At 39.0% G+C, this 18423-nt stretch overlaps 1 protein-coding gene across 10 annotated transcripts in view; it reads right to left on the reverse strand.

Moving 5' to 3' along the window:
- ATP8A1 (ATPase phospholipid transporting 8A1) overlaps positions 1-18423 on the reverse strand; it is a 260638-nt gene that overhangs the window by 164884 nt on the left and 77331 nt on the right. For 6 of the 10 annotated variants that reach the window (XM_089327159.1, XM_089327158.1, XM_089327164.1 and 3 more), the window contains 4 exons: positions 16779-16852; positions 13971-14040; positions 12461-12588; positions 1361-1472 (listed from right to left, as the gene is read on the reverse strand). In XM_089327159.1, the coding sequence (XP_089183285.1) occupies positions 1361-1472; positions 12461-12588; positions 13971-14040; positions 16779-16852 (384 nt within the window). The remainder of the gene's footprint in view (positions 1-1360; positions 1473-12460; positions 12589-13970; positions 14041-16778; positions 16853-18423) is intronic. The other 4 variants (XM_089327160.1, XM_070068174.2, XM_089327162.1 and 1 more) reach the window with 1 other exon arrangement.

Here is an 18423-nt window from a genome sequence, read left to right on the forward strand (position 1 = left end):
AAAGAAACATGATGAGCTATGAAGAAAGATGTATACAAACAATTTGGTGATGTGTACTTAGCAGCTGATGAGGGTGACAAAGACACAACTCATTATCTTGACGTAAGACTGATGCATGCAAATTTTGCAAAAACTCAAGACAAAGATAATGAGGTGTAGGTTGTTAACCACCTCTTCTTCTCAAGGCCTGTATGCCCCCAAACCTTCTCCTAGGAAGTAAAAAAGAAGAAAGAAGAGAAGGAAAGAACATTCCTTTTGCAGACACAGCTTTTGCCTCATGGCAGGTAAGATGAACAATGTCTTACTGGGCTAGGTAAGACAACAGGGTAGTCTAGAAGCAACCAGTCAGTGTCTCAGCTCAGTAGGAAAGACAGAGAAGGCCTGTGCACCTGCAACCAGACATCTGGAAGTTTCAAAGTATGAAGACAATGTCTAAAGGATCCCTTACAAATTTCCGGTGGCATTTAGCAATTATTTTATTGAACACAGCAGCAATTCCAATAGTCCTGGTTATCCAGAAGAACACAGGTAAGTTTCCTCAGTTGTATCTGATGATTCGAATGATAATGCTAGATCTGTACTAACCAAGGCATCCATATACAGATAATTAAATCGGTCTAAACCAATATAAAAGATTTACAGAATTTGTAGACATGGCTAGAGGTGGAATAATTAAGTTGCCTGTTGACAGGTAACAGCTTTATGCTTGTGGGATGTAAAAGGCATTAGTCCATATGAAACGTCTGCATTTGTAACTTAAAACTGAGTTTCCTCTACTCATCTAACCACTGAACACTGAGAGTATTACAACATTAGGAAGGAGCATCAGCAGGCAAGTGTAAATGTTAGTGCTAATATTAGAGTTGATGGCAAAAATAGCCCAAAACCTAAATGCTATGACAAATGATCATTTGATTCATGAGTTATCCCCTTTTATGAAAAAAGTATAAGTAAATTTTAATTATTTTTATAAAAAATAAATACATTTGGTCACTGGAGTAAAATAAAATTATAGGGCACATACTTCAATGCAGACCACTGTTATACATAAGGTATTTTAATAATCATGGAAATTACTGAAGAATTAAATGAAATAAGTAGTAAATGCTGCTGATGAACCAACACACACAGTCATTGGCAGGCTTGCATCAGGGAGCCTGTGAGGAAACTTTCCAGTGATCCCTTATTTTAGAGAGATGTTAAGACTTCACCCATCAGAGTACCAGATTATGGATTAATGGGATGGGGGAGGTCACTAACCTGTGACAGTCAGTCTGCAATGTTTGGAACTAGTATATAGAGAGCTATAAAGAATTTACAAAAGACTTAGGTACAAAGGCTTCATTGATAAAAATCCCACCTGCATCAGCTTGGTGTCATGTCCAGTGTAGACAACTATTCCATGAACCCACTGTGTATTTCTCAGCTGAGCACCTCGAAGGAGAATCTGATCTGCGCCCAGGGGAACAGTGCTAGGACAGAATACATTGAAGTTAGAGATGATGCTTAAAAGTTCGATAGCCGGCACAGTGTTCTAGAAGGATTTATTATTAAAATGACCCTTGTCATTTGCTTTATTTTTCGTAATAGAAATAGTTGAAAGCAAATGTTTAAGTTGCTTCTCCATAACATCAAAATGACCAAATTTCCTTATCTGCAGTGGCCTGAATCCTGTTTCCCCAATATTCATATGTTGAAGCTCTCACCCACAAAATGATGATATTTGCAGATAGCACCTTGGGGAAGTAATTAGGTTTGGAAGAGGGCATGAGGCTGGAGTGCTTAAGATGGGGTTAGTGACATTAGAAGAGACAGCAGAGAGCTTGCTGTGTCTCATGAGGACACAGCAAGAAGGCAACTTTTCCAGACAAAAAAGAAAAGCAGCCTTCACCAGACCCTGACAACACTGACACCACGATCTCACATTTCCAGACTTAAGAACTATGAGACAAAAACATTCTAATGTTAAATCACCAGGTCTATGGTATTTTGTTTTGGCAGCCTGAGCAAACGGATACACTATTTGAAAAAAGACGCAATGTTTTACAATCCAGAGAATAATTCTCAAACCTATTTATGACTTTAAATGAATAAAGAAGCTGATTTGGGTTCCTTGTTTTTCTTATAATGTTTCATTATGTATTTGTTTATTATTTTTTCCCAAAAAACCTTTTGAGGAATATAAACCATGCATTTCATAATTTTAAGAATATAGTGATTCTTCCATCATACTTGCTCTCCCACCTACACTCCTACCCCTCTTCCTCCTTCCTCTCCTACTCCTATTCCCTTTTTTATTTTTTACTAAGATCTTTTTTTCAATTAACTTTATACACATAGGAATTAACTCTATACTAAGTAAAGAATTCAATAAATTGTATGAAGAAAAAAATATTCCTCAACAGTCGAGATAAGTGCTGTTCAAAGTCACTGCTCTCAAAGTGTCAATTTCACTTCTACAGATTACCTTTTAGGTGCTCTATTAGTTATCACAGGTCAGAGAGAACATATGGTATTTGTCCTTTTGGGACTGGCTTATTTCACTAAGCAGAATGTTTTCCAGTTGCATCCATTTTTTTATTTTTATTTTTTGACAGGCAGAGTGGACAGTGAGAGAGACAGAGAGAAAGGTCTTCCTTTGCCGTTGGTTCACCCTCCAATGGCCGCCGCGGCCAGCGCGCTGCGGCCGGCACACCACGCTGATCCGATGGCAGGAGCCAGGTACTTATCCTGGTCTCCCATGGGGTGCAGGGCCCAAGCACTTGGGCCATCCTCCACTGCACTTCCTGGCCACAGCAGAGAGCTGGCCTGGAAGAGGGGCAACTGGGACAGAATCCGGCGCCCCGACCGGGACTAGAACCCGGTGTGCCAGTGCCGCAAGGCAGAGGATTAGCCTAGTGAGCCGCGGCGCTGGCCCAGTTGCATCCATTGTATTGCAAAAGACAGCATTTTATTATTTTTTTTTACTGCTATGTATATATAGTATATATATATATATATATATAACAATTTCTTTACCCAATCTTAAGTTGATGGACGTGTGGGTTGATGCCATATCTTAGCTATTGTGAATTCAGTTGCAATGAACATAGGGGTACAGATAACTCTTTCATATGCTAATTTCATTTCCCCTGGGTAAATTCCTAGAAGTAGGATGGCTGGGTCATATGGTCTATATTCAGATTTCTAAGCTATCTCCATACTGTCTTCTATAGTGGCTTTCCCAGTTTACATTCTCACCATCAGTAGATTAGGGTACCTTCTACCCCCCATCCTCTCCAGCATTTGTTGTTTGTTGATTTCTATTTGAAAGCCATCCTAACATGGGTGAGGTGAAGCCTCATTGTGGTTTTGATTTGCATTTCCATGATACATAGTGATCCTGAGCTTTTTTTGTTGTGTCTGTTGGTCATATGAATTTCCTCTCTTGAAATATGCCTGTTTAAGTCCTTTGCCCATTTCCTGGCTGGGTTGTTTGTTTTGCTGTTGTTGAGTTTCTTGATCTCTTTATATATTCTGGTTATTAATCCATTATCAGTTAACAGTTTGCAAATAATTTCTCCCATTATGTTGATTGCCTCTTCACTTTGCTGAGTGTTTCTTTTGTAGGGCAGAAGTTTCTCAATTTGATGTAATCCCATTTGTCAATTTTGGCTTTGACTGCCTATGTCTCTGAGATGTTTTTTTGAGAACTCTGACTATGCCAATGTCTTACAGGATTTCCTCAATGTTGGTCTCTAATAATTTGATGGTATTGGGTCACAGATTTAGGTCCTTAGTCCATTTTGAGTGGACTTTTGTGTGGGATGTAAGGTATGGGTCTTGCTTCATACTTTTGTAAGTGGAGATCCAGTTTTCCCAGCACCATTTGTTGAAGAGAATCCTCACTCCAGGGACTGATTTTTAGCTCCTTTGTCAATGGTAAGTTGCTTGTAGATGTGTGGGTTGATTTCTGGCATTTTATTCTGTTCCATTGGTCTATCCATCTGTTTTTGTACCAGTACCAGGCTGTTTTAATAATACCTGCCCTGTAATAGGTCTTCAAATCTGGTATTGTGATGTTTCTGGCTTTGTTTTTGTTTTTGTTGTATAACATAGCTTTAGCTATCTGGGGTCTCCCATATTTCCATAAGAACTTCAGCATAATTTTTTCTAGATCTGAGAAGAATATCTTTGGTATTTTGATTGGTATCACATTTAATCTGTAAATGGCTGTTGGTAATATGGACATTTTGATAATATTGATTCTTCCAATCCATGAATATGAAAGATTTTTCCATTTTTTGTGTCTTCTATTTTTCTTTATTGCTTTGTAATTCTCATTGTAGAGATCTTTGACATTCTTGGTTAGATTTATACCAAGGTATTTCATTTCTTTGTGGCTAGTGAATGGGTATGATCTTAGTAGTTCTTTTTCAGCTTGGCATTGTCTGTGTATACAAAGGCTATTGATTTTTGTGTGTTGATTTTATATCTTGCCACTTTACCAAACTCTTCTATGAGCTCCAATAGTCTATAGTGGAGTCTCTGGAATCCTATATTATATATATAATCCTATATATTATATATATATAATCCTATATATTATATATATATATAATCATGTCATCTGCAAATAGGAATAGTTTGACTTCCTCCTTCCCAATTTGTTTCCCTTTGATTTTTTTCTTGCTTAATGGCTCTGGCTAAAACTTCTAGAATTATGCTGAATAGCAGTGGTGAGAGTGGGCCTACGTGTCTGGTTCCAGATCTCAGTGGGAATGTTTCTAACTTCCTCACTCAGTAGGATGCTGGCTATGGGTTTGAATAAACTGCCTTTGAGGAATGTTCCTTCTATTCCCAATTGGCTTTAAAATTTTCATCATGAAAGGGCATTATATTTTATCAAATGCTTTCTCTGCATCTACTGAGATAATCATACGGTTTTTGTTCTTCAATTTGTTAATATGATGTGTCAACACTGATCAATTCATGAATGTTGAACCATCTCTGCATACCTGGGATAAATACCATGTGGTCTGGTAGACAGATGGTCTTTCTGAAGTGCTATTGGGTTTAATTGGCTAGTATTTTGTTGAGGATTTTTGTGTCTATGTTCATCAGTGAAATTGATCTGTAGTTCTCTATCTGTTGTATCTTTTTCTGATTTAGGTATTACGGTGATACTGGCTTCACAGAAGGAGTCTTGGGAGGATTCCCTCCCTTTCAATTGTTTCAAATAGCTTGAGAAGAATTGGAGTTAGTTCTTCTTTAATTGTCTGGTAAAATTCAGCAGTGAAGCCACTCAGTCCTGGACTTTTCTTTGCTGGGAAGATCTTCATTACTGATTCAATTTGTCTTGGTTATTGGTCTGTTTAGGTATTCTACATCTTCATAGTTCAATTTAGGTAGGTTGTATGTTTCCAATAATCTATTTCTCCTAGGTTTCCCAATTTGTTGGCATACAGCCCTTTGTAGTAATTCCTGACTTTTTTTTTTTTAATTTCTGTGGTGTCTGTTGTTACATTTTCTTTTTCTTCTCTAATTTTATTGAGTTGGGTCTTCTCCCTCTTTTTTTTTTTTGTAAGTTGGACCAACAGTGTGTGAATTTTATTTTTTTTAAAAAACCTGTTTTTCTTTTCACTGTTCTTACATTTTTTGTTTCAATATTGTTTATTTCTTTTCTAATTTTAATTATTTATCGTCTACTAGTTTTGAGTTTGGTATGTTGTTGTTTTTCTGTGTCCTTGAGATGCATCAATAGCTCATTTATTTAGTGGCTTTCCAATTTCATGATGTAGGCACCAATTTCTATAAACTTTCCTCTTAACACTGCTTTTGCTGTGTCCTATAAGTTTGATATGTTGTATTGTCATCTTCATTTGTTTCCAGACATTTTTTAATTTCTATTTTGATTTCTTCAGTGATCCACTGTAAATTCAGGAGCATATTTTTCAGTCTCCATGTGTTTACATATGTTCTAGAGATTCTTGAGTGTTGGTTTCCAGCTTCGTTCCATTGTGGTCAGAGAAGATGCACAGTTTATGATTTAAATTTTGTTTTGAATTTGCAGAGACTTGCTTTATGTCTTAGCATGTGGTCTATTCTAGAAAAAGTTCCATGTACTGCTGAGAATAATGTATATTCTGCATCTATAGGAAAAGTTCTGTAGATAGCCATTAGGTCCATTTGGTCTATAGTGTTGATTAACTCTGTTTTTTCCTTGCTTACTTTCTGTCTGGTTGATCTGTCCATTGCTGAAAGTGGAGTACTGAAGTCCCTGATTATTATTGTATTGGAGTCTATGTCTCCCTTCATATCCATTAACATTTCTTTTAAATAGCCAGGTGACCTGTAATTAGCTATATATATGTTTACAAGTCACATCTTCCTGTTGAATTGATCCCTTAATCCTTACATCATGCCCTTCTTTGTCTCTTTTAACAGTTTTTGTTTTAAAGTCTATTTTGTCTGATATTAACATGGCTACACCAGCTCTTTTTAGATTTTTGTTAGCATGGATTATTTTTTTCCATCCTTTCACTTTCAGTGTGCATGTATCTTTGTTGGTGAGATGTGTTTCTTGTAGGCAGCAAACAGATGGGCTGTATTTTTTAATTCATTCAGCTGGTCTGTATCTTTTACCTGGTATACCTTCATTTCTAATATTTTCTCTGATTTCTCTTTAAAATCTCAATTTCGTGAGAAAATTTTCATTCATGTCATGTACAAATTTATTTAGTTCATGGATTTGCTTCTGATTACTTATAGTAGTCCTACAATCAATTTTTTGAATTCTGTTTCTGGCATTTTGTCATTCTTTTCATGTCCACATTCTAGTATTGAAGTGTTGTGTTCTTTTGGGGACGTCACGTTGTTTTCTTTATTCTTGTTTCTTGAATTGGCGCATTTATTTTTAGGTGTTTGTGGTGATAATTGTTGGTCCCACCCCACCCCATGTGATGGCTTTTATTTTTGAACTATGCTCTCTGTGGCTTAGTGGAGTAGCAGCTCTTTCAGTGAATACCACAGGCATGTGCTGGGTGTGGTCAGGAAGTTCTGTTCAGTGCTCCAGGGTGAGAGGAGTGTCCAAGGTGACACCCAAGATGGGAGTGGTAAATCTCTTTTTTTTTTAATCAGAGAGGAGGCTTGTTCTGCTCTGTTGTCATAGTCTCATGCTCACCTCCTTTCTTCAAAAGAGATAAATGCCTAGGCGCTAGTCCAAGTGGGTACAATTTTCATCTGTGTTGCGACAAGAACCACAAAAGGATCCACACAGTCCTCATTGTGAACAAGGATTCTGCAGCAATGACCCTTACCAGAGAATCAGGGAACCCAAGTGTGTGGAGCTGCCCACAGTGACTGCTCAAAGTCCCAGCCACACCTTTGCCCTCGCACACAGCATGGTGTTTTCATAGTCCAGGCACACAGTACTCCCACAGTCATGAACTCCTAACCCCCTGCAATTCTCCCAGCCAGACTCAGGTTTCTCCTCTTGCCTGGTTGGTGGCACAGCTGTTATATAAGTCCTAAATGGCACTTGCCCTCTCTTGGCTAGTTACAGGACACTGGTGCTGGGTGGTCAGGGAGAGAGAAACATGACTCCATTTTTCCCCTCTAGGTTGGCTCTCATTTCTGGTGGACTTCTGGGGACTAGGAATTTCAAAAGTCAGTAGCAGCTTGGGTCTTGGACCTTTTTTCAGAAACTACGCAAATTCTACCGGCTCAGGTGAAATCAACCCACGTGGGTATGTGATAGCGCCTGAGTGAATCCTTAGGAAACAGTATATTCCAACTTAGAGAAAGAATAAAGCAACTGGATCTCATTCTTAAGGCACAACAGGATGCCTTCAGAATCCAACTGGATGAGAGCTTATCTCAGTCCTGCAGCTAAGTATAGTTTGGGGGCTAAAAATCCAAGCTCATGAAGCCACATGTGGATAGGGTGTGCGTCAACACATGGCAGATAGCAGCACATGGTGGGGGTGCATGTGAGTGGGCAGTAGAGCTTGTTAAAGAGGGAAAACATGGTGTGTCCTCAGTTTATAAAAACCTGTGTCAGGGATAATGAATCTGGTGAGATCTAATCTACTCCTTGAGATGAGCACTAATCTCTATCAAGCGTGGTGTAACCATGACCCAGTTAACCCCCCTAGACCCTGTCTCTTAAAGGTTCTACCATCTCTTTTTTTTTTTTTTTTTTGACAGGCAGAGTGGACAGTGAGAGAGAGAGACAGAGAGATAGGTCTTCCTTTGCCGTTTGTTCACCCTCCAATGGCAGCCATGGCCAGCGCACCGCGCTGATCCGATGGCAGGAGCCAGGTGCTTCTCCTGGTCTCCCATGCGGGTGAAGGGCCCAAGGACCTGGGCCATCCTCCATTGTACTCCCGGGCCACAGCAGAGAGCTGGCTTGGAAGAGGAGCAACCGGGACAGAATCCGGAGCCCTGACTGGGACTAGAACCCGGTGTGCCGGCGCCGCAAGGCAGAGGATTAGCCTAGTGAGCCACAGCGCCGGCCTTCTACCATCTCTTAACACTGTTAAACTGGGGACCAGGCCTCCAGCACACAAACCTTTGAGACAATAAACCACAGCAGATCCTCTCTTATAGATTTCTTATTATTTGGAGTACACTTCAGAGTTGGGAGAGACCTTGTGCAAGGCAAAGTTTCACGAAACTTCTGAGAAGTCACTGGATGATGCTCTAGGGCACATGAATGCCAACTGTTCCTTATCTATTCAATGAGGTCTAACATAGCAATTGTCAATGGATCAACTGGAATTAAGTGCAAACTCTTATAAAGAAAAACAGATTACTTTTTAATTATAAGGACTCAAGAAGACTTCATTATTTATTAAGTTCTTTTTTTAAATCACAGTTGGAATTGCAAATCCTTGGCATTAGACAGTGACCCTTATCCTTAAAGGGATCAAATTATACTAACTCCAAAGGGTCTCTAAGAGCTCCAGGGGGGTAATCCCTGTCAAAAGACAAAGATCTTAAAAATCTGTTTCCATCTTTCATCTAAAGCATATTATACAAATTCTATCTGCACCCTAAATCCTGGCAGCAACATACAAAGTTTCGCTTTCACAGAAGGATTTTCTTGGCATCAGTTTGATGAGGAACTGATCAGAAATGGAAGCTGGCCAGCTAGGAATGTCAGACTACAGAAACACTAGTTGTATGGATGGCCAAATCTATCATTAGTCTATGACCATATGTTCACGGAAAGATCACTCTGTGCAAATTTTAGAACAACATATAATTACAGGAAAGTATTTGGTGGATCTGAGTGAGGATGAACAGTTCAGGGTATACTTCAAATATGCTTTAGAATTCAAATACTCTAATATGAATGATACAATTACAAAAACAATGACAGCACAAATAACATTCTCTCAGGCTAGTGGGTTGAATTAGCGCATTTAATTGATGCTTAGATGGACACTACAAATGGCTAGGATATAAGGCATACTGTGAAGCAGAGGAAGTAGGGAAAGTAGAGAAGGCAGGAGGAAACAAACAAGAAGGGAGGCAGCAAAGACTACACACTTGCTGCTAGGTTATACCCCATTTCTTTGTTACTCTTTGCAATAAAACTCCTTAAAAAAGAAGTCTATAGGTACTTGCTGTTTTCTTTTTTTTTTAAAGGTCTATTTATTATTTGAAAGGCAAAGTTACACAGAGAGAAAAGGAGAGGTAGAGAGAGAGAGCTTCTATCTGCTGGTTTACCCCCTAAGTGGCCCCAGTGGGCAGCTTGAAGCCAGGAGCTTCTTCCAGGTTTCCCACAGGGGTGCAGGGGCCCAAACACTTGGATCATATCTGCTGTGTTCCCAGGTGCCTTATCAGAGAGCTGCACTGGAAGTGCAGCAGCTGGGACTTGAACAGGCACCCATATGGGATGCTGGTGTTGCAGGCTCTGGTACTTGCTATTTTCAACCCCTATCTTTTCATTATCTCACACTCTTATCGGGGTCTACCTGTTTGAATTAAACTCAATGATTACTGGCTAATTCCAAATACAATCCTCAGCTTCACTTGACCATCACCAACATCTGATTTAGCTTAGTCCCTTCATCTCAGCCTTGGTAGTACCTTCATTAGGTCTTGGTTTCCACCTTGTGAACACTGAGTCTCAGTCTCTTCCACTCCTTCTTCCTCTTTTCCCAACCTTTTAATGTTGAAGAGTCCAAGGACAGTCCTTGGGTCCCTCATTTTACTGCCTATATTCTCATTTTCATTAGTTTCCTTCAGTCTATAGCTTCAGATATCTATGCCAATCATTCTCAGATTACCTCACAAACCCAGGCTTCTATCTCAAACTTCACATATGTATTTAACTGTCTCCTTGATATTTTTTTGGACATCATAGACTTAGGAAGTCCAAAACTGGACTGTTGATCTTCTCCCCTCAAGACACCCCAATGGGTCCCCATTTCAATCAGATTAACAGCCTCACACTGGCATACAACACTGTATATACTCTTCCTCTATTTCTCTTTCTTGATCACACCACTCTAACAATCACTGCCAGCACCTCCTCAACTTTAAGTGCTTGTAATGAGCGGAGGGCATCTGGCCTGGTGGTTAAAACGCCTACATCCCACACCAGAGTTCCTGGGGGTTCAAGTGCATCTCTGTTTCATATTTCAGCTCCCTGCCAGTTTGAATCCTAGATGGCACCAGATGATGGTCCAAGTACTTGAGTCCATACTACCCCCATGGGAGATGAAGATTGGATTCCTAGCTCCTGGCTTTGGCATGAACCAGCTCAGGGTATTGCAGGCATTTGGGGAGTCAACCAGCAGATGAAAGATTTTTGTCTATCTGACTCTCAAATAATAAAAAAGAAAAAGAAAAAGAAAAAAAATCATATAATGAAATAACTGACAATTTGTAGTGACTCTTCCTTCTATCTGGAATCCTCTCCCCTGCAGATCTCCAATGGCTAATTCCTCACCTCCTACTTAGTGTTACTCAAATGTTACCTTTTCACTGTGGCTGGCCATAACCACCCTTCCTAAAATAGGTTTTGTCCCAAGACTCGCAATTTCCCTTACTCTGTGGTATATTTTTCCCAAAGTATTTATCACTTTATAACTTAGTACAGAAGTTTCTTATTTATAATTTTATTGTTTTTCTTACCTCACTCCCTGCAAGAAATTAAGCTCACAAAGGGCTATAGTCTGAATGGTTTGGTCCCCTGCCACATAAAACAGGATCATTTATGGGGAATGAGCCCTTATCAGCACCAAATCTGCTGGTGCCTTGATCTTGAACTTTCCAGCCTCCAGAACTGTGAGCAACAAATTCCTGTTGCTTGTAAGTCAGCCATTCTGAGTCATTTGGAGATAGCAGCCTGCATGGAGTAAGATACAGGGCAGGGGCATTCAGCTATGCTGTTACTGTTTCTTTCTTGCACCTGCAAGTGACCCAGCCCACTAGATGCTTGTTGAATGAATGAGGTAAGAGTAAGGAAAACAGAGAGCAAGGCAAGAAGCAGTTAATAACAAAGGATGGTTCTAGATGATAACCAGGCTTAGAAAAGAGTGTGGTAGAACTGCATAGAAATAAACAACAAGAGTCACTGTGCACTAACTTCCCAGGCAGGACCTCTCTCCCCAGAGAGTTGCATCATGAGACTTAATAGTAAAACTTGTTCTCAAGAATCACTTCCTTTTTGTGTCTTAAATGGAGGATATTATTATGTCTCATGAGTTATAGTTCTAAGAGCTTACAAAAGATGTATCACTCTTGGGTTCTTCTTTAAAGATAATTAAGTTTCTAAAAGGAAGGGGGAGGAAGCAAGGGAAAAGAGGAAGGGGTAAAAAAGCGGAATCACCTTTGAGAAGCAACAGCACTGCACAGCCCTTGTCTAGACTGTTGAGGAACAGTTTTCTTATTTTGTTTTTTTCTTTTTCTTTCTCAGACTAAACAGGGGAGGGAGGAGGGAGAGGGGTGGGAGGACGGTGGGAAGAATTACATTTCTAATGTTGTATTTATGAGATACATACAAATAATAATAATAATAATAAAAGGACTGTATAGAAGACAAGAAATTATCCAGTAACACGTAATCCAAGGACACAGTCTGAAGTCCCTGGGCACCTATAGATCACAGGAAAGAATGCAGGCCATGCAGACTGGACAGCCAGGCCTATGCTGTAAGTCTTTTGACCAAATAAATAGCCACAGGTTATTTACCCACTAAATAATGTGCCAAATGTCTAGAATATCCTTATGAAACATCCAATACTCATGTTGGCAGGAACCCTGGAGAAACCGTCAGCATTACCACACATATAAGATTAAGATCTAATATTTTCACAAAAGGACTTGGTAGAATATGGAAAAGCATTCAAAAGTGGAATTTGAGGACCAAAATTAGAAAACAATTTATACTCAGACTTGGATGACACCGAGATACACACTGCCACCCAATGAGTTCTGTGATTTTATGAAGACTGATGTTACATACCCATGTCCATCAAGCCGGATGTTTCCAACAAAGTCATAGAGATGTCTGTTTGGACTTTCACACTCAATTCTGCCAGAAATTCTCATCAAACTGTCAATGTCTTTGATATCTGAGGTTGCTGGCAATCCCTGTTTAGAAATATTTAAATAAGCAAAGGATATATTAAATAAGTTGTGTCAGGGGAAGAGTAGAAATTCAGAATTCATCCAAGTCTTAAGATCTAAGAGATCCCTCTGTTTTACAAGCAATTCTCACCCCTTACTCAGTACTCTTAATTAAGGGATACCTTCCTGCCCAATTTTAGCACAAGAATAGAATAGCTTCTATGAAAGACCAAAGGGACTACAGATTGCCACTTATAAACCTGCACTTACTATCCTTTCAGCGGAGATAATTTGAAGTCAGTCCTCCAAAAACCATTTGCTTTCAAAATTAAAAAGAATATTTAGCACTATATAGTCTATCTACTGAATCTAAAAACATGGATGAAAACAGAACAGAATCTATGTTCAAAGAGAGTAGTTTTCTTCCTTCCTTCCTTTCTTTTTTAAGACACCTAAGAAGGGAAACTCATAGAGTCCCTCCTGCTAAGTGCTGGCTCTCAGCACTCTGAGTTCGGGTTCTTGTTGGTGATCTGCTTCCACCCCAACCCAGTCATTCCACATTTTCATCATTCACCTGGAACCCACAAACCCACATTTTTTAAAAAGCCTCATTTAAAACTTTAGAAATAACAATCTTACAATTGTTTTCTACTAGGGATGATGTGAAAAAAAATATGGAAATTTACACTATTTCCCTAGATGAATGAGAATGTTAGAACAGCAATGGAAACTACAGCTTTTCAAAATAGCAATGCCAAAGAATCTTTTTGGGCTAGGTGAACAGGGCAAATAAATCTGCTAACAGATGTCAAGGCATAGTAATTATTACCATCATTATTAATGACCAAAAATATTACAAGTATTATCTATATGATGGACTACACTCAATCAGGCAAGTAAGTCTGAGTCTTCTTTTTTTTTTTTTAACTTTTATTTAATGAATATAAATTTCCAAAGTACGATTTATGGATTACAATGGCTTCCCCCACATACCGTCCCTCCCACCCACAACCCTCCCCTTTCCCACTCCCTCTCCCCTTCCATTCGCATCAAGATTCATTTTCGATTATCTTAATATACAGAAGATCAGCTTAGTATACATTAAGTAAGGATTTCAACAGTTTGCTCCCACACAGAAACATAAAGTGAAAAATAATAGATGATTTTTTTTTAAATGATGATGAAATCAGATCAGACCTATTGTCATGTTTAATCCCAGTGAGAGTCAAGTTGGGAGTTGATAACTAACAATATCAGCTTATGAGACTTCTACATAGTGGCTCAATGACAAAATCCTGACAACTGGACAGAAATCAGTTCAACTCAAGAGAGTAACACCAAAAAACAAGTTCTTAATTCCATGTAATAAACCAGCAATGATTACATAAACCTCTATTACCTCTTACCTGTCTAATTTTCAAGTTTGTTTCACCATCTAAGTTGGAAGTTTCAATGTAACACATGGCCTGGGGCTCACTGTTGTTTAGAATGGAGAAGCACAAAGATTTAGTCGGAGAAGGAAAGATAATAGTAACAACTTACTTAACTGTTCAGACTCACCAGGAGCTTTCTTTTCTAGAAGCACCCATAGTCACCTAGCTTCTTGTTGATTTTCATTTTAACAGCAAGATGCTGGGAGACAGAACCCATGCATGACAATTCATGGATCAGCTTTTCAGCCAGAGGGACCCAAAAGCAATTCCCTGATAGCCACCAGTAATGATTTTTAAGATAATGTACATGAATAATTTGTCACCTTATATTTAAACTGATAACCCATATAGATGGAGATGACTGTATTTGATATGTAAACCAATTTTGTGTCCAGATGTATCTTATCTCAAAAATGTCAAGTGAGATTGCATGCTCAGGGGGCACATGTAAATTGGTTAAGGAAGTAGTTGATTAGACAGTTCCAGATTGCCACTTACAAACCTGCACTTACTATCCTTTCAGCTATGAAGACTAGGATCAATTTTAAAAGTTATATGAATAGATTTCCCAACGATAATGGATACATACTTTTCTTCTATATTATTAGTTCCTGCTCTATTTCTTCAAGTTGCTTGAGATTCATATTTACTTTTAATTAATATGCATTTAGAGTACAGTATATTTCAACACACGTATACAGTGTAAATTCACCAAATTAGGCAATCAACATTCCATTTCTTTATTTTCTGTAATTTTGAGGCCACCAGCTCTACTGTTCCCATTCTTCACAGTTTAGAATAACACTGTTGTGGACTACAGTCACCCCATTGCATTGTGAAGTACCAGAATGAATTACTGCTATCTGATTTTGCTTGGGTCCTCCTATCCAACCCCACCTGTTTCCTTCCCCCAGCCTTCCCAGCCACCTGAGATTCCTGTGGCAGCAAAAACTAAAACCAAAATCAGACAAATTGGCCATATTCCTCCTTGATCTGAACCTAGATGATCCACTTTATGGGTCCCAACCACAATGTTTGGTAAAATCTGATGTGCACCGACTGCTGGAAGTCTGTGTTATCCACTTTGATCATCGGTGCCATACCTGGGACAGTGTAATGTCCTTCCCATTCATACACTGACTTTACTGTCCCAGAAACTAGATGCACAGGAGTTTGTAGCCCAGCCGCATTCATTTGATCCTCAACTCTAAGGAAAAGCATTCTGAGGTTAAATCAATTGCCTTAGCACTTGGTTATGCAAGCTTAATTTACTACATGACTGATATGATGTACTCAAAGCTAGAGAGAAAACATTTTGTAAATCTCAAGCATCTGGAATTTTCTAATCAACTCCCAATTTGTACATGTGCAAAACAGACTATTTCAAATTTCAAAGTGAGCATTTGGTTCAATTTTGTGGCTGGAAGGTTTTTGAAATTCTTTTTTTTTTTTTTAAACACATGGACATTAATAAATTATTTTACAGATACATCTTGAAGGAACTTTGCAAGTTCTTCAATTTACTCTATGGCTTTCTTTCACAGAGACTGCCACTTTCCCCCAACTATTAGGGAAAAGTTTTGTTTCAGAATAAGGGTCACAATACTAATTTGTCTCTGGCAGCTGCTCCAAATTTGTAATTTACTTATATATGTGTTTAAAACACAAATGGTTTATGGAATTATAAAATACATCTTCTGATAATATAGATGATAAACAAAATGTTAAATGACAATGTTGATTCCATATTCTGGCAGTAAAATGCATTAAAATTTTACTGATCAATATACTTATCCAAGGCTAGTCTCATACTAATAACATTCTACCTGTTTTTCCTCATAAAGCAACTTTCCTTAGATTTTAAATAGCTAGAAAGTGAGGAAGTGTCAATGGCTGACTTCTCTTAGAAGTGGGGCAAATAAAACATGTATCCAAATTCAGAACATTCTTAATAATCACTTAAGACAGCTATGACTGAAGCAGTTCTTACAGTGCTCTGAAAAGGCAGCAAGAAGTCTCAGATAAGGAATCATGCTAGATCATAAATATTTCAGCAAATTATGATGACATCCAAAACACAAATCATAGTCAGAGAGGCAAAGCAGGCTTTTTGATTAGTAAGTGGAAAAATGAAACAAGATGCATATCACAATACAGACACTAGTACACAGCTGAAGTTTATCACAGGAACGTGCACTTTGTCACTAGTTACAAGTGGGATAAAAACTGATCCCGAAGCATGCAGTACAAAGTGTGGCACAACCAGCTTTGTGCAGGGGGTCCTCTGTAAACCCTATACAAGCCCAAATTACAGTCACAATCACTGGGAGGGTTCTATAGAACACATAGCAAATTTACAATATGTGAAGACAAGTCTGTTTAAAATCTAATTCATCTTCAATGACTACTCCATGAAAACCTTAATATTCAAAATGATATCCTGGAGAGGTAATAAAATTAGGCCTCACTATTCAGGCACTTTGTCACATAGGAATGTATATTCATGACACACAGGAAATTTGGATCTACCTTTCCTGGCATGTCTCTTAGACTCCTATTGAAAACAACAGGAGTTAAGTCTGCCCAACCAAGAGGCAATCATCATCCAACATAGTACTCACAAAATGTCTTTAAAACACTGTGACATGTCCATTACCAAGAAGTGCCAGAAAGTTCGTGTTTTAAAGAAACAGTCACAGAACAGAACCATATTTGGGTGCAACTGCTCTCAGTTTAGGGTGAGGACCCACATACACATCCTGTACAGCTCATGGTTCTAACCTGGAGGACAGACTGATGAGATCTGCTGGGAGATGCTCCCCATTGGTCACTTTCACTATTTCCCCCACTGCCACCTACACGTCCCAGTTTAAAATAATTAAAGTGGGGAAAAAATGAATAACATAGAAAGAAACAAACAAATGGACAAAAGAGACAGAGATTTTAAAATTATTATAGAAAATAATACATGTTAACAAAAAAGGTTTAATGCCAATTTTTCAAAATTTATTTTGATCAGGTCTGAAAGTATAATATCCAATATTTAAGAATTATTATTTGCCTTTAAGTGTAATTTTTAAATTTTTAATGCACAACTGAATTTTTAAGTTTCCTCACAAGCATCTCTTATCAAATGAAATATTTTTAAGAGACAGCTACTTTATTTTATTTTTTTTTTACAGGCAGAGTGGACAGTGAGAGAGAGAGACAGAGAGAAAGGTCTTCCTTTGCCGTTGGTTCACCCTCCAATGGCTGCCGAGCTGCGGCCGGCGCACCGCGCTGATCCGATGGCAGGAGCCAGGTACTTCTCCTGGTCTCCCAAGGGGTGCAGGGCCCAAGCACTTGGGCCATCCTCCACTGCACTCCCTGGCCACAGCAGAGAGCTGGCCTGGAAGAGGGGCAACCAGGACAGAATCCGGCGCCCCGACCGGGACTAGAACCCGGTGTGCCGGCGCCGCAAGGCGGAGGATTAGCCTAGTGAGCCTTGGCGCCGGCCAGCTACTTTATCTTATAGAGTTAATTTATCCAATTGCTCAACCTCATAACATCTACTGTATGCCTACTCATACCATGAAAAAAAAGGGAAAGAATTGTGGAATTTATTTCTGAGATTGAAAAACAAAACATACCATGCTAGTGCTCCCTTGCTCAATAAAAACGTAACTTTGTTAAAAATGTTCTGATTCCAAGGGCTGGCACTGTGGCGTACGGGTTAACTTGCTGCCAGCAGCGCCGGCGTCTCATATGGGCTCTGGTTCCAGTCCTGGCTGCTCCACTTCCAATCCAGTTTCCGGTTACTGCGCCTGGGAAAGCAGCGGAAGATGGCCCAAGTGCTTAGGAGACTCGGAAGAAGCTCCAGGCTCCTGGCTTCAGCCTGGCCCAGCCCCAGCTGTTGTGGCCACTTAGGGAGTGAACCAGCATATGGAAGACCTCTCTTCCTCTAACTGTGCCTTTCAAATAAATAAATAAAAACTTTATTAACTTTAACACAAAGCTGCAAAGGGCCAAACTGCAGCCTTTGGAGTTATTTAATACTTAATCAAGTAGGTAGAGCATTGTTTTATGTGGGTGAGCCTTTGAATCCACAGAGAATTTTTCAGAGTATATGAAGTAGACAAGCCATGAATCTATGTGGATTTAATAGACTGTGTTGTTTTATTCTATTTTTTATTTGAAAGGCAGAGTTACAGAGAGGCAGATGCAGAGAGAGAGAGAGAAAGAGGTTCTCCATCCTGTTTTATTCTCCCTTCAATACCTAAATATATTAATTGCTATATGCTAAAATTTAAGTTCATTGCAAAATGAAAGCTAACAGGGAACACAGTAACTTTCAACCATGTTCATGCTTTAATTCAAACTACCTCACAGAAGATGCACTATTAATAGTTTAAAAAATGGAAATCAAAATATAGTTATTTATTATTAC

The sequence above is a fragment of the Oryctolagus cuniculus genome, chromosome 2, assembly GCF_051225735.1.
Source record: "Oryctolagus cuniculus isolate XC-2025 breed Fujian yellow rabbit chromosome 2, ASM5122573v1, whole genome shotgun sequence".
NCBI lineage: Eukaryota > Metazoa > Chordata > Mammalia > Lagomorpha > Leporidae > Oryctolagus > Oryctolagus cuniculus.